This window comes from Chinchilla lanigera, unplaced genomic scaffold (genome assembly GCF_000276665.1).
Source record: "Chinchilla lanigera isolate Chin_1 unplaced genomic scaffold, ChiLan1.0 scaffold00048, whole genome shotgun sequence".
Lineage (NCBI taxonomy): Eukaryota > Metazoa > Chordata > Mammalia > Rodentia > Chinchillidae > Chinchilla > Chinchilla lanigera.
Window position 1 is genome coordinate 394,697 of NW_004955449.1, and position 21,400 is coordinate 416,096.

The window sequence follows — 21,400 nt, forward strand, 5'->3', positions numbered from 1 at the left end:
AAAATAGAGTTGTATTTCAAAATATGAAGAGGTAAAATGATCAGGGATTTCATTTAAAATAATTTTCAAAGTGATTTTTAAAAAACTAAGTGCATTTATATGTATTTACCTAAAAAATATTCATAATATATTTTTATTGACAAAAATGAAGTTGGAAGTCAGGCATGGTGGTACATGCCTGTAATCCTAGCACTTGGGAGGCTGAGGCAAGATGATCACCATAAGTTTGAGGCCAGCATGGGCTACCCAGTGAGTTCAAGGCAAGCTTGGACTACATAGCCAGACCCGTATCTCTAAAACCTAAGATTAAAAAATAAAGTTGTTGGACATCCAGATAAATCATAAAATTTTAAATATATATATATATATATATTTCATTTTATACAACACACATTGAGGTAAGGAATTTTGCTTTGGAGCGATAGAAGTCTTTTGTAACTAGAAAGTGGTGGTCGGCACAAGTGGTAGAGTGCTTGCCCAGAGAGTGGTGGTGGCACAACTTTGTGAATTTACTAAACCCCACTTGAAAATGGCTTTCTGTAAATTATAGGAATTTCATTTCAAATTACTCCAAAAGTTTGCATGTTAAAAGGTATAGCACAACGCTTTTGTATTAGTGAGGCGCTTGCACGTAGATGGATAAAGGTATAGGTACAGAAATGCCTTCCTAAGTGTAAGTAAAGTTTTGGGAATAGCATGTACCAACATGTGAAAATAGCAGTGAGTACTGAGAATTATGAATGATTAGGAAGAAAGGGCATTTCAGTTATTACTTTAGTCAGTATATGACTGATTGCTGTTTTATAATTGTCAAATGAAACAAAAATCATTTTTTAAAAGTAACATTTTACTTTTCAGAGTATGAAGAGTTATGTTAGATTCAGGAAACAAAAATTTCATCCAGGTTGCCAACAGCAGAAACATTAACTGTGAAGAACAGAATGACTTGTAAAGAAAATTGAAAGTCAAAGAAATAATTAAAATTCTTCTTTATGTGAAAACGAAAACATTCGTCAGACCTATATTTCCTTAATAATCTTTCATGAGACATATAAGCTTAGCTGATCAGTGCAGTGGGCAGTAATGACCCAGGATTGCTTACATAAAGTGTACAACAAAAGGTTTAACAAATGTTGAAGAGTGGTTGTTTATATTTTTACCAAATACAATTTGATTTTAAAGAAAGTAGTAATTATTCAACCTCACTACCCTATGCACTGAATGAGTCATGTTTTAGTTCTCTAAAGATCATTGTTAAAAGAACAAGTTCATGAACTTACATTAGAGACATTTATGGTAATCTAGACCAAAAATTGAATGCTATTATCAATTCTCACATTCTCTTTTTTTTTTTTAACTTGATTGATTGATTGATTGAGGGCCTCACTATATAGTTCAAGCTGGCCTTGAACTCCCCGTGTAGACAGACTGGCCTCAGACACGTGGCAATCCTCCTGCCTCATTGTAGTTTTTGAAAGTAATATGTGTTGTATAACTTTTATCTTTCATTTGAAATTATTTTAACTTGTTTGCAGCCTTGTCTTTCAGTTATACTCATTACAGGGGTTAGTTTTTAGTTACAATTTTAGCATGTTTCCTTTGTGTACAAAAAGACAGACTGTATGAGTGGATCTTTAACAGTTACTGGGTGAGTAAACCTTAGAAAGATTTATTTTTACGGATTTTACTTTTAAAGCTTAAATATTGCAAAATAGATGTGGAGTAGCAACTCCATAAATTAGCAAAAGCATACTTTCATAGCTGGATGTAGGAGGATTTTTCATTCAAAAGTTAATGTTGTAGAAAAGGTTTTGTTTATTGGTTCGTTGACTTTAGGGAATGGGATCAAACCTTTTATTTCTGGTACCTAAACTATTTTATTTCAGTATTATAACTTGAAGTAGGATGAATGGCAACAATCAGTAGATCCTATACAATGCCTGTTTGCTTTAATTGGTGAAAAAATTGATATAACTGCCTTCCGGTTCTTCTTCCCAGAGTTTAATACTACATTCTACAAGGAGTAAAGGGTAATGGTGTTGCTACCCCTATCTCATGCATTTTGTGGATTTGAGAGCTAGTACTTATTTTTACTGTCCATTACTAAAAATCTTTCTGACTGAACCATCTACATCTGACAAACTGATAGAATAAGTATTGTTATGAAAATTAAATGAGACATGGTAGAGAGGTAGGTTGAAAGTATATTACAAAATGCTAGTTATTTATTATTTATTATGTATCAGTTGTATGCAAGGAATATGATTAGACACAGAGAATATAGCAGTAAAAACACAGTCTTTGTACTTAAAATTTGGGTCTAGCCAAAGAGAAAGTTACGAAACAAGTAATTAAATGTGAGGAAAGGGATCAGTCCCATTTGTTTTGCAAAGTATTTCAAAATATGATATAGGTTAAGTGAGAACCTTATCATCTTTTTTCCCTATTATTTATTATAAATTAAATTATCTGTTGTTAGGTATAAGGTTTTGAATCCAAGATATAACCCTTGGAACTGTGTGGTGAGAATCTTGATACTTAATGACTGACTTTTGAAAAAACTAAATATAAAAAATAAGTCGTGCTTATAGCAATGAGAAATTCTTCAAAAGCAGAAACTATACAATATTATTTTTTCAATTCTGGAGATAGTAGCTAAACTAGAATGTCAAAGATCATCAATTTATGGACTATCAAACCATGGCCTGATATCAGTAAAATTTTTGATTGGTTAGCGAACTGGCTATCCTGTCATAATTTTATCAGTCTAATGTACTTAAGAGAAAAAATGTAGAAAAATACTGTTTGGTCACTAGTGTGTAATTAGCCTTTGAGTAGCCACATTGTTAGGTTGAAGCAGAGGAACAGATAATGTGAAAATACTTTAGATTTAGACCACAATAGTATTTTTTTTACATTATCTCCTCTTCCTTTGCAAATCTGTTTTACTTTAACAAAATAATAATTCCTCACATTGGAATGGGTCTTTTACATTTTCAAAATGCTTTCATGTTCCTTATTTCATTTAATCTTCAAAATGGTCCAGGAGACTAATCAACATGTTCTGCAAGTACTAACTCTCAAATAATAGGGCTTTGGAGGCTGAATCCAGTTAGACTACCCTGAAATCTACAAAGTAGGTGGGAGTGGGGTAGAAATTTCTGTATTCACTTAATACTAAGTCCGTTTATGGTTTAACGTATCCCCTCAAATTTAATTTGGCTTAAGCAAAATTTATGTGGTAAAAACCTCTTTCTCTTTTTGTTTTCTAAGGTCTCTATGTAGGAGTCTTCATGTTTGTTATATAGCAACCTTGTCTCTATCTTCTGATTTTTCTTTGTATAAAAATGTTACAAACTGGGCAAGGTGGTGCACACCTATAATCCCAATGTGCAGGGAAGCTGAAGTAGTAGGGTCACAAATTCAAGCCTGTCCTGGGGAATAGTCTAGGCCTATACTTAGCAAGACCCTGTCTCAAAACATAGAAAATGCTGGGAATATAGCTCAGTGTCAAGCCCCTGAGTTCAATACCAGTATCACATACACAAACACACAAAAAAAATCCAAATTAAAATCATGATTTATATAGCCACTTTTTATATATTAATTAAATTACTCATATCTCTATTTTTAAGAATACTTCTTTTATAACATGTATATGAGACTACAATTCATGAATGCTTCACATTAAAGAAGTGCTGACTTTCACCATTTATCATAAGTGACTGAGAAACCACTTAATTTTTTTGTCAGGTAGAAGGTGCAAAAGAAAAAATTGAATATTTGTATTTTGGATAAATATGACCACACAAGGGGTAATCAAAATATACAGTGAATGTTTAAATTTTTTTAATTTATTGTAATAAAAGACATAACTGCCATTCATTCCCCTCAGGAAACGCCCTTGATTTGAACACACTTAGCCCATCTTTTTTTTTTTTTAATTTTTAAAGTGAAAAAAGACCAAAATTTCAAAACAAAATGATAGGAGGGTAACAATGGTTAATATATTGCTTATTGTTAGCTTTAAATTAGATACTCAGAGTACAAGATATTGGCATTTATTTATCCAAACGATATTAGCAGAAATATTTCTTTTCAATGAACTAAGAGAAATTAGTAGTATAACTATCTTAACTATCTTTTGTATATTTTTGCTTTTTCCTTCCTTCCCAGTTTCTCTTTCCTTTTGAAGTTCCTTCCCATTTTACAATATCTGTTGCACATTTTGGATCTTATTTACTCTTTCAGCTTCTCACAGTAAGGGGACAATACAGTGTTTACACATGTGCATCTGGTTTATTTCACTTATGAGTATGGTCTCAAGTTGCATCCATTTACCTATAAAAGACTCAAGTTTATCCTTCTCTATAGCTGAGTAGTACTTCATCATATTAAAAAAAAAAAAACATCATTTTTATCCATTCCTCAGTTGATGAGCATTTGGGTTGTTTCCAAGATCTAGCTATTACAAATTGTGCTGCTGTAAACATGGGTACAAATATATCACTGTGGTATAATGCTTTTAATACTTCTAGGAAGATACTCAGAGGGGGAATAGCTGGGTCATATGGAACCTCTAGACCACGTTTTTTGAGGAATCTCCACACTGATTTCCACAGTGTTTGCACCAATCTACACTCCCACCAACAGTGGAGAAGGGTTCCATTATCCCCACAGCCCCTTCAGCATTGGTTGTTGGTTGATTTCTTGATGGTAGCCATTCTTACTGAGATGAGCTGAAATCTCAGTGTTGTTTTAATTTGCATTTTTCAAATGACCAATGACATTAAACATTTTTTCATATATTTATCTGCTGTTTATATTTCTTTATCTGAGAAGTGTGTGTTCATCTCAGGTGCCCATTTTTTGATGGAGTCTTTAAATCTGGGAGGTCTGATTTTTTTTAATTCTTTATATATTCTCATTTGCAATCCTCTGTCTAAAGAACTTCCAGCAGACATTTTTTTCACACATTGTGGGTTGTCTCTTCACTCTGTTGGTGGTTTCTCTTGCGGTGCAAAAGCTTTTTAATAAGATAAGATCCCAGTTGTTGATTCTTTGTGATAGTTCCTTTGTGATTCGGGTTTCATTCATAAAGTCTTTGCCTATACTGGTGTCTTCAAGAGTTTTACCTGTTCTATCTCCCAGCAAATTTACTGTTTCTGTTTTAATATTTAGATCTTTGATTCATTTTTAATTTAGTTTAGGGTGTGGTGAAAGATACAAGTCCAATTTTAATCTTCAGCATGTGCAGAGCCTGTTTTTCCCTCACCATTTATTAAAGAAGCTATGGTCCAGCAAATATGTTTGGCACCTTTGTCAAAGATAAGGTGACTGAGTATGTCTGGAGTTATTTATGTATCTTTTAATCTGTTCCATTGATCTTTGGGTCTGCTATTTTTACCAGTACCATACTGTTTTTATCACTATAGCTTTATAGTATAATTTCAAGTTAGGGGTTTTGATGCCCCCTTCTTTGCCTTTGTTGCCCAGAATTGCCTTTGCTAATCTAGATCTCTTCTGGTTCCAAATGAATTTTAGGATTGTTTTCTCTAATTCTGTGAGATACACTTTTGGAATTTTGATCAGAATTGCATTAAATCTGTATAACAATTTTGGAGGTATAGCCTTTTTCGCTATATTGGTTCTTCCTACCCAGGAACAAGGGATATCTTTCCACTTTCTAATATCCACTTTAATCTCCTTTTTCAGAGTTCTGTAGTTTTCAATGTAGAGGCCTTCTACTTCCTTTGTTAGATTGATTGATTCCTAGATATTTCATTTTTTTGGATGCTATTGTGAAAAGTGTTATTTCCCTAATTTCTCTCTGAGTGAGTTTGTTATTCATGTACAGGAAGATTGTTGATTTTTTAAAATATTTACATAAGAAAATAGGCTTTATTTGGATGCCTACAAATCTTATATATTAAGGTATACATTTCTGTTATTTCCTTTTATATTTTTGGAAGGCATGTATGCATTATGAAATATTATATCCAGCTATGCTACTGAATTTAACCCATCATTCTTGCCACTTTCTGAAGCAGTTCTGGAAGTCTTCTTTCATGTGTGTAAGATATAATTAAAATGATTAAAAATATGGTGAATGCTGCTAAGTACACACCATTCATCAGAAAGCAGGCTTGTAATAACATTACAGGGTGTCCTCATCTATCCTATTTACCAGATCCAGCACTACAGCTTCTGGCTCTTCCCCAAAATCAAAATGATCGTGAAAGGTAAACATTTTTTAGTCAGCTCAGGACAGGGAAGCAGCCAGCACAGCACAAGTAAAGAGGACTTCTAGAACTGCTGCATAGTGGCAAGATTAAAGCAGAGGAGAATATTTTGAGGGGGAGTAATGGCAGTGTGTCTTTTACTGTAGTATATTTTTAAAAACTTAAACATTCACTGTAGTTTTTAATCATACCTCATACAAGTATTTATAATACTTGTGTATCTTTCACATGTATGCATTTATTCTTAATTTTATTTCCTCTGCTCCTCTTGATGTTATCTGTAATTGTCCTCAAGTATGACTCCAGTGAAAATTCAGTGAGCACAAATATAAGTTCTGGTAAGAGTCAAGTGCCTTACCCTCTTTGATCTTTTATGTTCATTTCCCATTATTAGCTAGTAGCATCTTTACATTTGTTTGTTAGTAGACCAGTAATCTGATTAACAGCCCTGCTGCCACCAGCTGTTAAGTTTAGAGACTGATGTGCCATTCGTCATTTTCAAGCATGCCCATGTAAAGAGACAATTTAAATGTACATATTTAGTTTTTATTTGAGTCCATAGGAATTTTGTTTGAATTTTAAAACTCATAGAATTGCTTGAATTGACTATTTTTATATTGGTAACTGCTTCAGCAGTTTTATCACATATATTTTTGTTGTATTTAATGTAATTTATGATTTTTTTGTGGAGCATTTAGGAGAGAAAATGGTTGTGATTTTTTAAATTTTATAATTAAAACAGTGCTATAAAATAAGTCAAATTTCATAATGGAGAAAATTTACAGTATAGCTGTGTTGGTGACATTATTGGTACAAATAATGAAAGCAGGACTCTGACTCTGACCAGTTTCATATTGTTTAAGCCATTTTATCTTTTTTGGTATTTTTTATTGGCTGAACATAAAACTACCATAGTCTTCTCTAAAACATAACTATCAACTCAGTCCATCCCAGGCCATAGACTGTGCCTCTGGGGATACATGGAGAAAGATTATCTTTGCCCAGTTTAAGAGAGGTGGCAAATAAGTACACCAGAAATCACAATCCAGTGTGATAAGTACTGTGTAACATACCTATGTCTAAATATGCACATGTGTAGTATATGGCTGTGAAACACATACGGAAACTTCTTTATCAATGCAAGTTTTATATTGTACTTAGTTGATTAATCTTAAAGATGAGTAATATAACTAACAAGGTAAAGAAAAAAGGGTTTCTAGATAAAGACAGCAGTGTGTTACTAGTCGTTGGAGATGGCTGTTTTTATAGGACAAGACAGTTACTGATTATCTCTTATAGTTCTGTCTGCTGTGAAGGCAGCAGGATGTGGTAAACTTGGGGCACATTACTACTGTTTTTGGTGTGGTTACAGAATAGAGTATTTTGGAAAAGGAGGTAAGAATTAAAAATCAATATGGTTGGTTACCAGATACTAAAAGAATTATTCTTAAAACTAAATATCCAGGGGCTGAGGATTTAGCTCAGCGGCACAGCACCTGCCTGGCAAGTGCAAGGTCGTGAGTTTGGTTTCCGGTACCAGAACCGCCCCCCCACACACAAAAAAAGTACCCAACCTCATTTCATATTACAGAAATTAGTGAGAGAAACTTGTAAATTTCAGTGCCAAAATCAAAGTAACAACATGGGGAGACATGGATAATATGATTGTTCATAACATGATTCCTCATCAGTATTGCCATTAATAATGAGCAGTACCTAGTGGTACTGACACTAAAGGTTGCAGTATACCACAGAAATGAATTTTCTCAATAACAGCTTATATTGTAAAGCAAGTGTTTTTAAAGCTTACCTTTTTTACTTTGACCCCTTTCATTCTTTTCTTAAATACAGTATCCTAAGCATAATTTAATCTTTATAATGATAGTTTACACATATCATAAGCATTAATTTTTGTTCTGTGTTTTAGTAGAGTGCTGTAGTTCATTTTTATTGGGGTATGAGAAACTACTTGATTGAATAAACTTGCCGTTAGATTGCTTAAGTTTTTATTTTATTTTAAATTTTTTTGGTTTTTTTTCCAGTACCGGAAATCGAACTCACAACCTCATGCTTGCCAGGCAGGCACTGTGCTGCTGAGCTAAATCCCCAGCACTTTATTTGGATTTTTATGTTTCTGTCATTAGCCAGCTAAGGAGGCCTCATGACCCTAATCTGCTAAATTATCTTATATTCTACTTTCTAGTTAAAAGATAGAAAATGATGTGCCTTAGCTCATATGTATCACTGTGTGCTATGTAGTCTCACTGTGGGATCCATGAGTAAAATAATGGTTAATGTTAAGCCTAAATGAATAGAGATGTTTATAAATCAGACCTTTTTGAAATGTTACAGATTCATTAAATTGACAGTGTTTCTATCTCAAGTCTTGGCAGTGATCATGAATTTGTGTGTTTTTAATACTTATGGGAACTGGTTGGACTCACTTAATTGGAATTTTACATAGAACTTACCAAATGAATGCATTCCAAACAAAGGCTTAAGTGTTCATTGTGTTGAAAGCATTAGGGCAAATCACACGCTGACTTAACCAGATTTAAATTTAGATGTGTAAAAATTGCCTTGGCCAAAGGCAGCTAAGCCATTTAAATATTGAATCTATTTTCACTAGTTCTGGTGCCCAACACAGTGCCTTCCAGTGAATTTTATGTATCCATACTTCTTTGGTTATTGTAGTTTCCTGTGTGGACCCTTCCTTAGTTTGTAGAAAGCTCACTTAATTGAAATTCTAAGGTGAATTTTTCATTTTCAAGTAAGTGGAGTCAGTGAAAGTTCATCCTGACTTCCTTGACATTTCCAGTTTTCCAAATTACAAATACTTTCAACAGGTAAACTATAATATATAAGGAATCTCAAGACTAATGCTAATATAAAAATTTTTAAATATGCTATCCAGTTGTGTTAAATTTTTATACAAGTTGTAATTTTTGTACAAATGCTAAAATATTAAAGCTGATATGTATTGATTAGACATATTTAAACAGTATATTTCTTTATTCCTTAATACATTGCCAAAGATGTCCAATTTTCATATCTTAATTCTCATTTATTTTAAATAGTAAAAAATATGTTTGGTGTAATAGTGATAAAGGTATATATGTTTGTTCTCCAGAATGAAGTCACCCTGCTGAGAAATGAAGTGGCACAACTGAAACAGCTTCTTCTGGCTCATAAAGATTGCCCTGTAACCGCCATGCAGAAGAAATCTGGCTATCATAGTGAGTAATGTTCCATTACCTACAGCCTTGGGCTACATCAGTGAAATACTGCCAGTGAGCAGAGCTACCATTAAAAAGTGGAGACTGCAGTTCTAATATTTAAGATCAAATATCAGAATTTCTGCAAGGTTATTATAGAAGGGGTCGGGCATATTTTTAAGAATCTAGATGGCGTTTGGGGTTTGTATTCTGAGCTGCTTTCTAGGCATTACTATAGATTAACAAAGTGGGTTAGCTGATAATTTAAAATAAACTGTTAAGTACCAGTGATATTTTATTTATATTCACAGGATAACACTTTGTCTTAGATTGATAGGGTGGAACATTACTTCCTTTTTAGCTCCCATTCAGTAAATGAAATTTGTTTTCTTAATCAGCTGTCTTCACTGAACAATACATAATACCCATTTACAATATCAAGTCCTGTTGTTCTTTTTAATGTCAGCATTGTGCAGTGTTTTTATGGTTCTGAATTTTCTACCTTGTTAATCATAAAAACGCAAAAACAGAGCAGTATTTAAATTAACTGTGTAAGGTTCCTCCTGTTCTTCCAACAATGAGATTTCTTCTGGTTTCAGCATTTTAGAGGTTAATTGTACTTTTTCCTTTTGGGTAGTGTCCTCCTTTTTTTGATAAGATGCACAACGTTGAAACCAGCTGTTCCTCTTGAATAAATGGCCTATTTTGTCCATTGCACACAAATTTGTAACAAATAACAGAGTTGGGAATGCATTAGGCAACATTCATAATATATAACCCACGCTTTCGTTTTTATGATTTAGTGATATTTCAGGATATTTGTAAATGTGAAGATTGTTTCAACCATATGTATCCACTTTATTTTAATTTGCTAGTGTCAGTAATTCAAAAGAATGAAACATTTTGTATTGGGTGTAAACAGTTCCTCAGGTGCTCGCGATAAAACTTAATGGCTACCATCTTTACTTGTAGTCATTGTAAGCAGTTTCATCAGAATGGGCAATATTTTTTAATTTAAAAGATTCAGTAGATTTAGCAACTCTCGATTGCTATATATATTCAGAACACTGATTTTTGTCAGTTTTGAGCACATAAATCTCAGTTATTTGATATCTAGTCATTTTGACAACACTGAAACACATTGTGGAGTAAATTGGAACCATATAGAAATATGTTTGGGATTTATATTAACAATGATTGCTGCAGGGATGAGGCCATTATTGTTCCCATCTGACTTAACGTAATTTCTTATAGAAGCTACTGAGTTCAGCATTATGCATATATGATTTTCTTAAAATAACAAGGCTCCCAAATTCTGATAGTTTAAAAGGAAATAAACAGTTCTGTAGAATTAAAAGGAAATTAACACTCAGCTCCCATTACATTAAATTCAAAATTTATCTACAGCATTTTTCTTCTTTGATAATTGATTGTAAAGTCCCAGCATTTTTAGCACTTGTCATTTAGGCAGTACTTGCTCAACAAATGCCAGCCAGTTACTCATTTTAGCAATTGATTTATCAAGATACTTTTAGTATACAGATGTATGTCTTTACCTGCTGTTAAATAAAATGACTGCAAATCTCAATAAATAAATTTTTAGCAAATATATTTTGTACTCAGTTGTGAGAATGCAAGAAATGAGTAAGACATTTTTGTTTTTGGAAGTATTTCTACCTTTGTTCCTGTGCAGCCATTTAGGTATTTAAATTGAGGTGCAGTAAAGGATAGTTGTATCTTGAGATGAATTCTTTTGGTTCTTAGAAGACACTTGGAATGTGGAGAAATTTTAACTTCTATTTTCAAATTTTAAATATTTAAAATAAGTCTAATTTCTGTTGATTAATAGTCAAGGTAGCAATAGAGATTAAGTGAATTTTATATCTTGGAGAAACTCACAGATTCACACTTTATGGTGTAGCACACAGCAGTTGTTAATGGTGGTGAACTGTAAAACTAGATGAATCTTTCAAAACATTTATGAAAGAAAACAGATGTAGTAGAAAGTAAGGAACATTATAAAATATTACTAGTGAATGTGACAGACAATACTAGGTCACATAAGATCTATTTTAACACTGAAAATCCTGTGCCACATTTTAGGAAACCTCCCTGTCAGGAAAACCATATGGTAGTCACCCTAAATTTATATAAAACCTGATTGAAAATAATAACACATTTTAATATTTTAGTTTCTTGAAGAATAAAGCACTACAGTGATATTGTCATAAATTTATATTCTTTACCTCTGGGCATATGTAATTAAAATTACTACTGTCTCCATGATTATAACTAGGATAGAAAATTTCTTGGACTCTAATTGAGTGCTAATTTAGTATTGAAGATATGTATGAACATAGACAAAGAACTTTAGAAAAATTGAATTGTCAAACATCTGAGCTCTTTGGGCATAAATAAAGCTGAAAGTGGCTCTTTTAGTGTAGTTTGATTTCTTATATCTTTCTAGTGCTTGTGATTAGACCAATAATTTTCTCGCCTCATGTTATCACAATGCAAAGGTATTTTATATATAAAATGTGTAATTATATCATTTATAAGTATTTCTTTGTACTGCCTAAAGATTTGCTTTGCCTAATTCCAAAGGCATATAGGTATTATAATTTACTGTTTTATATTGTTATTGCCTCTAGTATATATTTACATTTTTTGTACCACTCATCATCCATCTGCAATTTTGATTTTGAAAGCTGGTACATCTCAGAACTTGAAAGGTTGTCTTTTTCAGTTGAAGAACAGTGGTGAAATAAATAATTAGAGCTTTTTAGTGTTCTCTCCAATAACTGTCAGTGCCAGTTTGAACATGTAACTGTTGTATTGCTTACTTAACTGTATTATATTTTATAATGTTCATTATTATTTGATCAAAAAAGTATTATTTCTGCTTTATATCTGTATCATTAAACCTTTTAAAAATTGTATCTTAAAGTCAAGTTTGATCCAGGGCTATAGTTTTGCATTTATAACACACAGAGAAGATGGAATTTAATCTCATGTGTGTGTTTTGAAACCTGATTTTTAAAATTGTGTGTATTTGAGGCAGCATGTCAAAATGCTGTGAGAACACTATTTGTGAAAACTCTCTCAGTGAGGAATTTTTTTTTTAGCCTACGCTTGCCAGCTATTCCTCTTTTCCATCTTCTCCATTACAAATCATGGGATAATCATGGAAAATAATTGTTGCATAAGATCCAGTGTTTTTTACTAATTGAGAATGGGCATCAGATCCACAGTAAGCAGGCCAGTCTGTATCCTCAGATGTAATAGAAAGTCTGCATATTGTCACTTTTGAAACATTAAATAAAAATCATTTTTAATGTCAAGTGAAAAAAGTTAGGTTCCGGTATGATACTGTTTTTACAGTGCTTAAAATAAACAGGGCTAAGCCATGTTGTTTAAGGATGCATCCCAGCATGGTAATTCTGCAAAGAAAAGAGGCTGGTTGAAGGAATGTCAGGATAATGATGACATCCGGCAAGGAGAGGAACATCCAGAAGCAGCAGTGTCACTGGCGTTCTGCCTGAAATTGGAGGCTGGGTTCACAGATGTTTATGTCAAAGTTGTGTTTTCTTACAGATACTGTAAATACTTGTGTGTATTACACGTCCAAATTTTTCACTAAATGAAGTTGCTGGATTCTGTTCTGCTAACGTAAAGAGTGTAAGAGGGGGCTGGGGATTTAGCTCAGTGGCGCAGCGCTTTCCTTGCAAGCATGAGTTCCTGAGTTTGATTTCGGCACCCCTCCTCCCCAAAAAAGAATATGTAAGAGATTTGTTGTTCAAGGCTAAATGTTGGTATTTTTATTTTTCATAAATATTTAGAATGCCCTTTCCTGAATATCTTTTCAGTTGCAGTATCTAGAGTTTTATGTGGATTTTTATTTGAATCCCAACTAATTCATGCAGTTCTAACAGCTGGTGGCATTTAGACTATAAATATTGCTTCTTCTCATGTGTATACATCATTAGAATCAGGTGTTGTAATCATCCGTGACTGTAGTAGATGGAAAGTCAGCCCGAATAATATAATTCGGGAGAATACAGAGGGAATAATTTTACAAATATAATTTATGTGTAATGTTCATTTTGTTTCTGCATGTGGTTACAAATTCTTTTGTATCTTTTAGTAAGAATGACATTTAGGCAAACCCTGGTTTTGATAAATGTGATGCTTGATAAGCATTTGATTTTGTCTAAAAGGTATCGAGCACCCCATCTCATTTTCTTTAACGCTGACGTAGTACATATTTCTTCAGCTCAATTCTGTGAAACCTTGAGCACTCAGATGTTTCCATGTACATGGTTGTTCCTTTGTTTGACCTGTAGCAGGTAAAATTGCCTACTTCGTGACTTCGAGCCACCTTTCCAGTTAGTCAGCTCCTACTGCACTGGTTTAAGTAATCAGTTTTATAAAATAAACTTCCAACTTCTGACTTTTTACTTTGTATATTGATTCAACCTACTGATAATTTTTAATAGATACTTTAAGAAAATGAACAATTTTTCTTTTTTCTGCTCAGCTGCTGAGAAAGATGATAGTTCAGAAGACCTTTCAGTGCCAAGTAGCCCACATACAGAAGCGATACAGCATAGTTCTGTCAGCACATCCAATGGAGTCAGTTCAACCTCAAAGGCAGAAGCTGTGGCCACTTCAGTCCTCACCCAGATGGCAGACCAGAGTACAGAGCCTGCGCTTTCACAGATGGTCATGGCGCCTTCCTCTCAGTCACAGCCCTCAGGAAGTTGATTAAAACCCTGCAGTACAACAGTTTTAGATACTCATTAGTGACTTCAAAGGGAAATCAAGGAAAGACCAGTTTCCATTTATGCGAAGTCTGTGGTTGTAATTTTTTTTTTTTACTTGAAATAAAATTTGGCTCTAAAGTTGATGTAGCAGCAGTTGATGATCAGACTGAACAACAGTTTTTAAGTCTCTGGAAAAAGACTGATTTTGCTTTTTTTTATAAATATTGTTAGATTTATTAATTTTTCTGTGCTCAATGTGTATATTGTATTATAATTCTTTGTGGTTATTTCAGTTTTAATTTGGTGGTGTTTTAATAAATGGGGGTGTTAATTAATCTCTTCCCACTTCCATTTTTTTGGCCCCCTCCTTAACCCTCAAATGTAATGGTAGTCTTATCATTTGTACCAAAGTTTTGCATAGGGACTATTGACTTTGTAATGCAAACGAAGTCATAAAGCACTAGGCAAGAGAAAGGTAGAAATTTGCTTTTAATCTTTTTGCCTTTTATTTTGCACATTATGCAAAAGGAAGAATATTAGAGAACACCTTTTTTAGTGAAAACATGGTAAAAGACATACAGTGCTTTTATGTGCATTCTTAAACTAAATCAAAGTCATTAATAGTACTGCATTTTATTTTAAGTAGACAAAAATTTTGAAAAATTCAGCATTTCAAGAACGACTTTATTTTTTAAGTCTTAAATTCAGTATTTCAAACCTATGTTTTGAGGCTGAAAATATGAAATTATATACTGTATGATACAGGGTTATCAGGTATCTAATAATTTTTGAAATTAACTCTTATTTGGAGTTTTTTGTTTGTTTTTGTTTTTTGCAGATTTCAGGTTTCAAACTGAGAAGTTTATGCATAATCAAGTATGGTATGGTTGCCAGAAAAGCCTAAAATTCCTACTTAGAAACTTAAGACTGTTTACCCCCATTGTCTTGTACTTGCGAGCTAACTTGTACTTATTCTTGTGAAAGCACTGTCATCTTTTAGTAGCAAATTTTGATAATGTTTCTTGTGGAAAAAACCAGTATCTATCTTTAGAACAATGTAATTATAATGTGGGAATGTGAATGAGTGTGTGTGCTTGGGTGCGCGCGTGTGTGTGTATGTGTGTATCTTTTAATAGTTTATGCCAGCAATCTTTGCTTGAATGTTTAACGATGCCTTCAGTGTGATGCTGGCCAATAGATGACTGCAGTTTAAAAATGTCATTATGTGCAGGCTTGGATAACTAACATTCCATGATGTAGCTTGTTTCTGATGAGATGATTGTAGGTACACTTTTCTCATTATTCAGTCATCTGTGGGATACTGAGTTTTCTAATGTGCCATTATCTATTTTTATTCTGCAGTTATGTTCAAAATACAATATTTTAAATAGACTAAATTGTTAAACAATAAAAATTAAAAAGTAGTAGATGTGCGTAAGAAAACTTTGTAAAATAGTTGAGTCCTACCCAGTAGCAACTTCTGGCATTCAAGCAGAATTCCATTATGTAAATATATGTAATGCATTTATAATAAGTTTGTTCTGCATCCATACTACACCAGTTGCTAAAGTCTCAGTGCCATCTCCTAATGAGACTGACATTTTAAAAGCCTGTATGGAATATCCTTGACAATTCAAGGGAGTATCCCACATGCCTAAGTTCCAGACTGGGAAACATACAAATTATACAAATGACATTTCAGAATTTTTAAGTATGAAGATAATAGGAACTTTATTGTTGGCTTGTTAAAAGTGAAAGCATTTTTAGTTGATCTACTTGTAAAATTTTTCATTTTTAACTGATTTCATAAATTTAAAGTAATCAATATCTAATTATGATTTTGCCATAATTACACTGAGTTGATCTCAAAGGCACAAAAAATTCTACAAGAAGGTTTATTTTTTATTGTAGTTTGGATTAGCTAGGAAAAGCCTCAATTTTTGAGTTTTCTAAGTCCTTCACTGAATTTTTTTCTTTCCTCTTATTTATGCAAGTTACAGTTTTTGGTAACAATTCTTGCAACTGTAAATTAAGACTACATAGATGTAAGAAGTCATGTAAACGGTTAATGAGCTTACCAAGGTTAGCAAAACTTTCATTGTAAATCAATCTGTACTCAGCAAATAAAAATCATTATTAGTTGTATAAACACAGATTCCATTTTGACTTTCAGGATGTCACACTACTGTATCTAGCATTTTGAGTCCTTATATTTGCAATGTTACACAAACTGTACTATTTTCTTTTATGTGCAGTTTGCATGAGTAAACCATCAGAGAATAAATTCTATCTTTAAATTACATTCATAATTTGCTTGTTTTTACCTGTCTTTCATAAAGTAACATCACCTACTAATGATTTATTTTCTTTAGGTCATTTATTACCTGAGAAGAACCTGAGATTTTTTCCTTTCTGTGGTAAAAGTCATTCTCTATTGCTCTCTTTAACTACAGGGTGTTCATGCCTGGTTTCTCTAATCTGTGCTCACTTTAAACTCCGTTCATGTACAGTGACCATTTTATTTATGTCCTTAGCGTGGGACACTCCCTGAATTTTGGCCACAGACTCACCTGCCCAGTACCTAACAAAATATTTTATTTATTTTTTTGTTTTCTTTTTTTCTAACAAAACATTTTGAACATACCACGGCCAACACTGAACTGGCCTTCCCTCACCCTATCTCCGTATGTGCCCCTCCCACAATCTTTCATTAGTCTGTTGATGACCACTCAGTTCTTCCTGTTGTTTAACCCAAAACAGCCTTCTTGTCACCCGGAAGTTCTCGATCTCTCTCACAGCCCACATCCAACCCATCGTGAAAGTCTATTTCCTTTACCTTTGGAATACTCTAAAATGCAACCACTTCTTATTGACACCGCTTTCACCCTCATCGGCACTCATGTACCTTAATTATTGTAGTCGTCTTGTATTTCTTTACTTCCACCTCTGCCCTCCACAGCCCACCCCAGTACAGCAGCCAGAGTGATACTTTTAAACCCTTAGGGTACCACATTCCTCTGCTCAGCATTCCTCATTCCCCTCAGTAAGAAGTCAGCTCCTTAGATTGGCCCGCAAGGCCCCAGTCTGTTCCCTTATCACATCCTATTACATCTTTGGCCTCATTTTATTCAGTGACTGTTTGTGGGCCACTAGTCAGACACTCCGTTAGGCACTTAAAATACTGCCGTAGCCAAAACCAAAGCTCCCTGCCTTTGTAGGCCTTACATTCTAGACAGTGACGGGTGGTGTTGGGAAACACAGTCAGCAAGTAAGTTGTAAAATAGAAGAGGTAAGTGCTAACTGAAGGAACAGACTTATACCAGTTTTCTGGAAAACGTGGAGTGACATTTTAGTCATATCTGTCAGATTGAACCATTGAGAGGCGAAGAATTGCATACATATTTTTTATGTACCCATTCTACCAGTTATTTAAGGCAGATTATATGATATTAGATAAAAAGTTTCATAAAGACAGGCCGATGCAGAAACAGTCCTCATTTCATTGTACTTTACAGATGCCTTTTTTTTCTTTTTACGAATTGGAGATTTGTGATCAGCTGTTTGAGTGCGTCTTAGCAGTGCCACTTAGCAGCAGCATGTACTGAAATCTCAGGTTATCATTAACATTTTTTAGCAGTAAAGCACTTTTAATTTGCATAGTGCTATTTGCACACTTAATAGGCTACAGTATAATGTAAGCTTAACTTTTATATGACCAAAACCGTCATCTGACTCACTTTATTGCATGGATCTGGAACTGAATCCACAGTATTGCTGAGGTATTTATTTATTTTTAAAATTTATTTATTTATTTTGGTTTTTTTCTGGTACCGGGAATCGAACTCACAACCTTGCGCTTGCCAGGCAGGCGCTGTGCCGCTGAGCTAAATCCCCAGCCCCTCGCTGAGGAATTTATATATGTTTGTATTTCTCTGGCAAATAACACTCAGCGAACAGGTGATATATTAAAAGATGAAATGAGCCTGGGCATAGTGGTGTGCACCTGTAATCTCAGCTCTTCAGGGGGCTCTTGCGAAGGTTTGTTTGAGGCCAGCCTGGGCCACTTGGTGAGACCTGTCTCAAAGGGAAAAGGTCAGGGGCTATGGCTCAGGCACAAAGCTATGGACTCAATCCCCAGTACCACAAAAAAAGGATCAAATTTATGTTTGTTTTTACTTAGTCCAGAAGCCAGGAAAAATAGTCTATTGTTTGTGGCATGTACTTACTGGTATATGTAGTTTTGCTGTTTCTACATCTATGACATGTAGTTTGATACCCAACTATGAGAATAAAATTAGGAAAATCTCATTTACTGCTAGGCCTTCATCTTAGATAAATGTAAATACGCGCAAACACAAAATACCTACAGAATGTGGGTAGCAAAGTGAGTAGTTTTAAAAACAAATTTTAAATTCTGATATAAAATCTTATTTCTGAGTGATCTTGACCACAAAATAATCTTGAGGCACTTACAGTTACAATATTATACTATACTGGAGGTAGTTATGAAAAATTGAACATTTTCTGATTTTTTTAAAGTGAGGGTCTTTCCAGTTGTCTGTACTGTAGATTGAGACTTGAGTGTACATAGATGCAGAGTTAATTAAGATTCTGGAGAGCTAGGATCCTTCTGTGAGGGAAAGAACTAAACAACATGTGGAATGAAGGCCTTTCTAAAGAACTAAACCATTCAGGTAAATAAGCAGTTTACATATATTGCCCTAGGAAATGTGCAGTCAGTGAAAATGTTCCCAAAGTTGGGGCTTTTAATAAAAGATCATGTGACATTGGAATCTGTAATAAAAGAAAAAGCATGAGTAGTTTTATTCCACTCTAACCATCCAGAATGCCAAAGGTTAATATAAACACCAAACCTATCTCAGCAACCAAGCTGGAAGGATTCCCTAGGGCCATTTTGTTTTGTTTTTCTGGTACCAGAAATCACACTCAGGACCTTGCGCTTGCCACGCAGGCACTGTGCTGCTGAGCTACATCCCTGGCCCCTGGAAGGGTTTTCTTAATAATAGGCCAGTGGCTTGCATTTTTTTGCCTCAGATGTTCCCTCAAGTTCATCCAGTGGCTTTTGGAGAAAGTATATTCTCATTTCCATTGCATTGTCATTGGTGCACCCTTGTCATAATCATCGTTCTTTCCTTGCACGTTTTGCATCACATTTTACATTTAAGACATCATTCCTCTAGGCAGAATTTTATTAATAAAATGCCATGGTTTTTTGCATCACCTAAGATATTTGGGGAAATGTCTGATTCTAAATATCATTCTTAGTTATGTCAAGTAAAAATTGGCTTACTTTATTTGCAGCAGGTTTTGCTTTCTTAAAAGTACATAAAAGACTCTGTAAGAAAATTTAGAGAGGGTCAAAGACATGATGCCCTTCAGAATAGGAAAGCTGACCAGCATGACTGTGGGTGTGATATATGCATCTGTAAGTGTACATATGACCAAAGAAGAGGAATCCAAAAAGCAGCTAGTGAGACCAGAGCAGCTCCCCACATATACTGTGCAACCTGTCCAGTCTAAATATATTGAAGAGCAGCCTGGTTATTTACAAATGGGCTTTGCATCCATCAGCACTAGAACTGGTTGTTACATTGGCTGGTACAAGGGTGCATATGTCTTTGTGAAAAATGGGATAATGGATACCGCACAATTTGGAAAAGATGCGTATGTCTATCCGAAGAATCCTCCTCGAGATTTTCTTCCAAAATTGGGAATGTTTATATTACAGTTTCAGGATTGGCAAGCTTGGTTTCAGCAAGAAAACGTTCCAGGTTTAAGAAAATTGCTTCTCCAGTAGGACTGGCTACTTTAGGAGCAACTGTTTGCTATCCAGTCAGTCAGTAATAATTGCAAAGGTAACTGGGAAAAAAGTATGTGCTACAAGTCAGCAAATATATGAAGCATTTAAATCATTGTGGACAAGAAGAACCAAAAAAGAATCAGTGCTGGAGCCTAAAGGAAAAACTAAGCTAGGAATCTCTGATGAAACCGAAATACCTACAGAAACAACTCACATCCTGAAACATTCAATGTCTTGGCTAACAGAATTCAGCTCTGAAACAGTGATAAAATCAGAACCCACCTCAGGTACTACCCCATTTAAGCTTGACCCTAAACTCATGGATCATGGGCAGCCCTATCCAGAAGATGAAGATATGTACAGCACTGGAAGCTAAAGTAGACTGCATAAAGAACTACAAAATGTTAGAAGTTGCAAATGATGGTGAAAAAAATTCATGCGATGGGTAACTGACATACATAGTATAACTTAAATCAAGTTTTTTTTACATCTTCCAGTGTACAGTTTGACCAATCATGTCAGTGATTAACACACAAACTAAATGCAAGACAAGTAGTACTAAATGATTAAGTGACACAAGTTGAAGTATTAGGTCACATTTAATGACTTTTAATGACATTTATTAGAAAGCAAAAAAATGATAAACACCAATAACACTAAAATCTGAATATATATATTTACATATATACATTTTTATGTGCTTTAAATTTTCAAAATTAATGCATTAGAATAGTATATGGAAGGATATGTTCATTTTCCCCCCCATTTCTGAGAGCTGGAATAAAGTATCCACCTGTTTAAAAAGTACATAAAAGAGAATATTCCCCCCCCCCGAGCTCCTTTTACAATTATTTTTGCATAAAGAAATATAAACTTGCGACATTTCTAGGTAAATAGATGCACCTTGAGACCATACTCTTAAGTGAAATAAATTGGACACGTGTAAAAACCACATTGTTTCTCTGGTGTGAGAAACTGAAAGGGTACATAGGGACCCAAATGTATAATACTGTGAAATACGAAGAAAACTTTCCAATGGAAAGAGGAACCAGGGAGGTGGGGAGGGGGAAGGAAGAAAGGGAAAGGAACATTAAAATTTTTTAAATAATTATTTTTAATTTCTTTAAGAAGCATGTAAATTAACAGATGCTGTTTTTCAAAGTCTGACACAAAAATTAGGCAAAAATTATTTACTGTGATATATTCAGAATTCAAGATAGTGTTATCTATTATGAGTTTCTCATAATGAGAAATGAGATTTATGAGGAAATGAAAAAATTGTCAATGCTATTATCTTCAGAAATAAACCATTACATTATCCATTACACTGTATTATGTTTTGTTTGATTTCTCATTTCC

The 21,400-nt window shown here is 33.9% G+C and overlaps 1 protein-coding gene and 1 pseudogene across 1 annotated transcript in view; both read left to right on the forward strand.

Moving 5' to 3' along the window:
- Positions 1 to 16,522, forward strand: part of Atf2 (activating transcription factor 2) — a 78,656-nt gene extending 62,134 nt beyond the window's left edge. Inside the window, 3 exon segments of the mRNA XM_005393172.2 lie at positions 9,373 to 9,478; positions 13,995 to 14,200; positions 14,202 to 16,522. Coding sequence (XP_005393229.2) covers positions 9,373 to 9,478; positions 13,995 to 14,200; positions 14,202 to 14,225 — 336 coding nt within the window. The 3' untranslated portion in view covers positions 14,226 to 16,522.
- A 1,577-nt stretch (positions 16,523 to 18,099) lies between these two features.
- LOC102003297 lies at positions 18,100 to 20,879 on the forward strand (annotated as a pseudogene).
- The last annotated feature ends 521 nt before the right edge of the window (positions 20,880 to 21,400 follow it).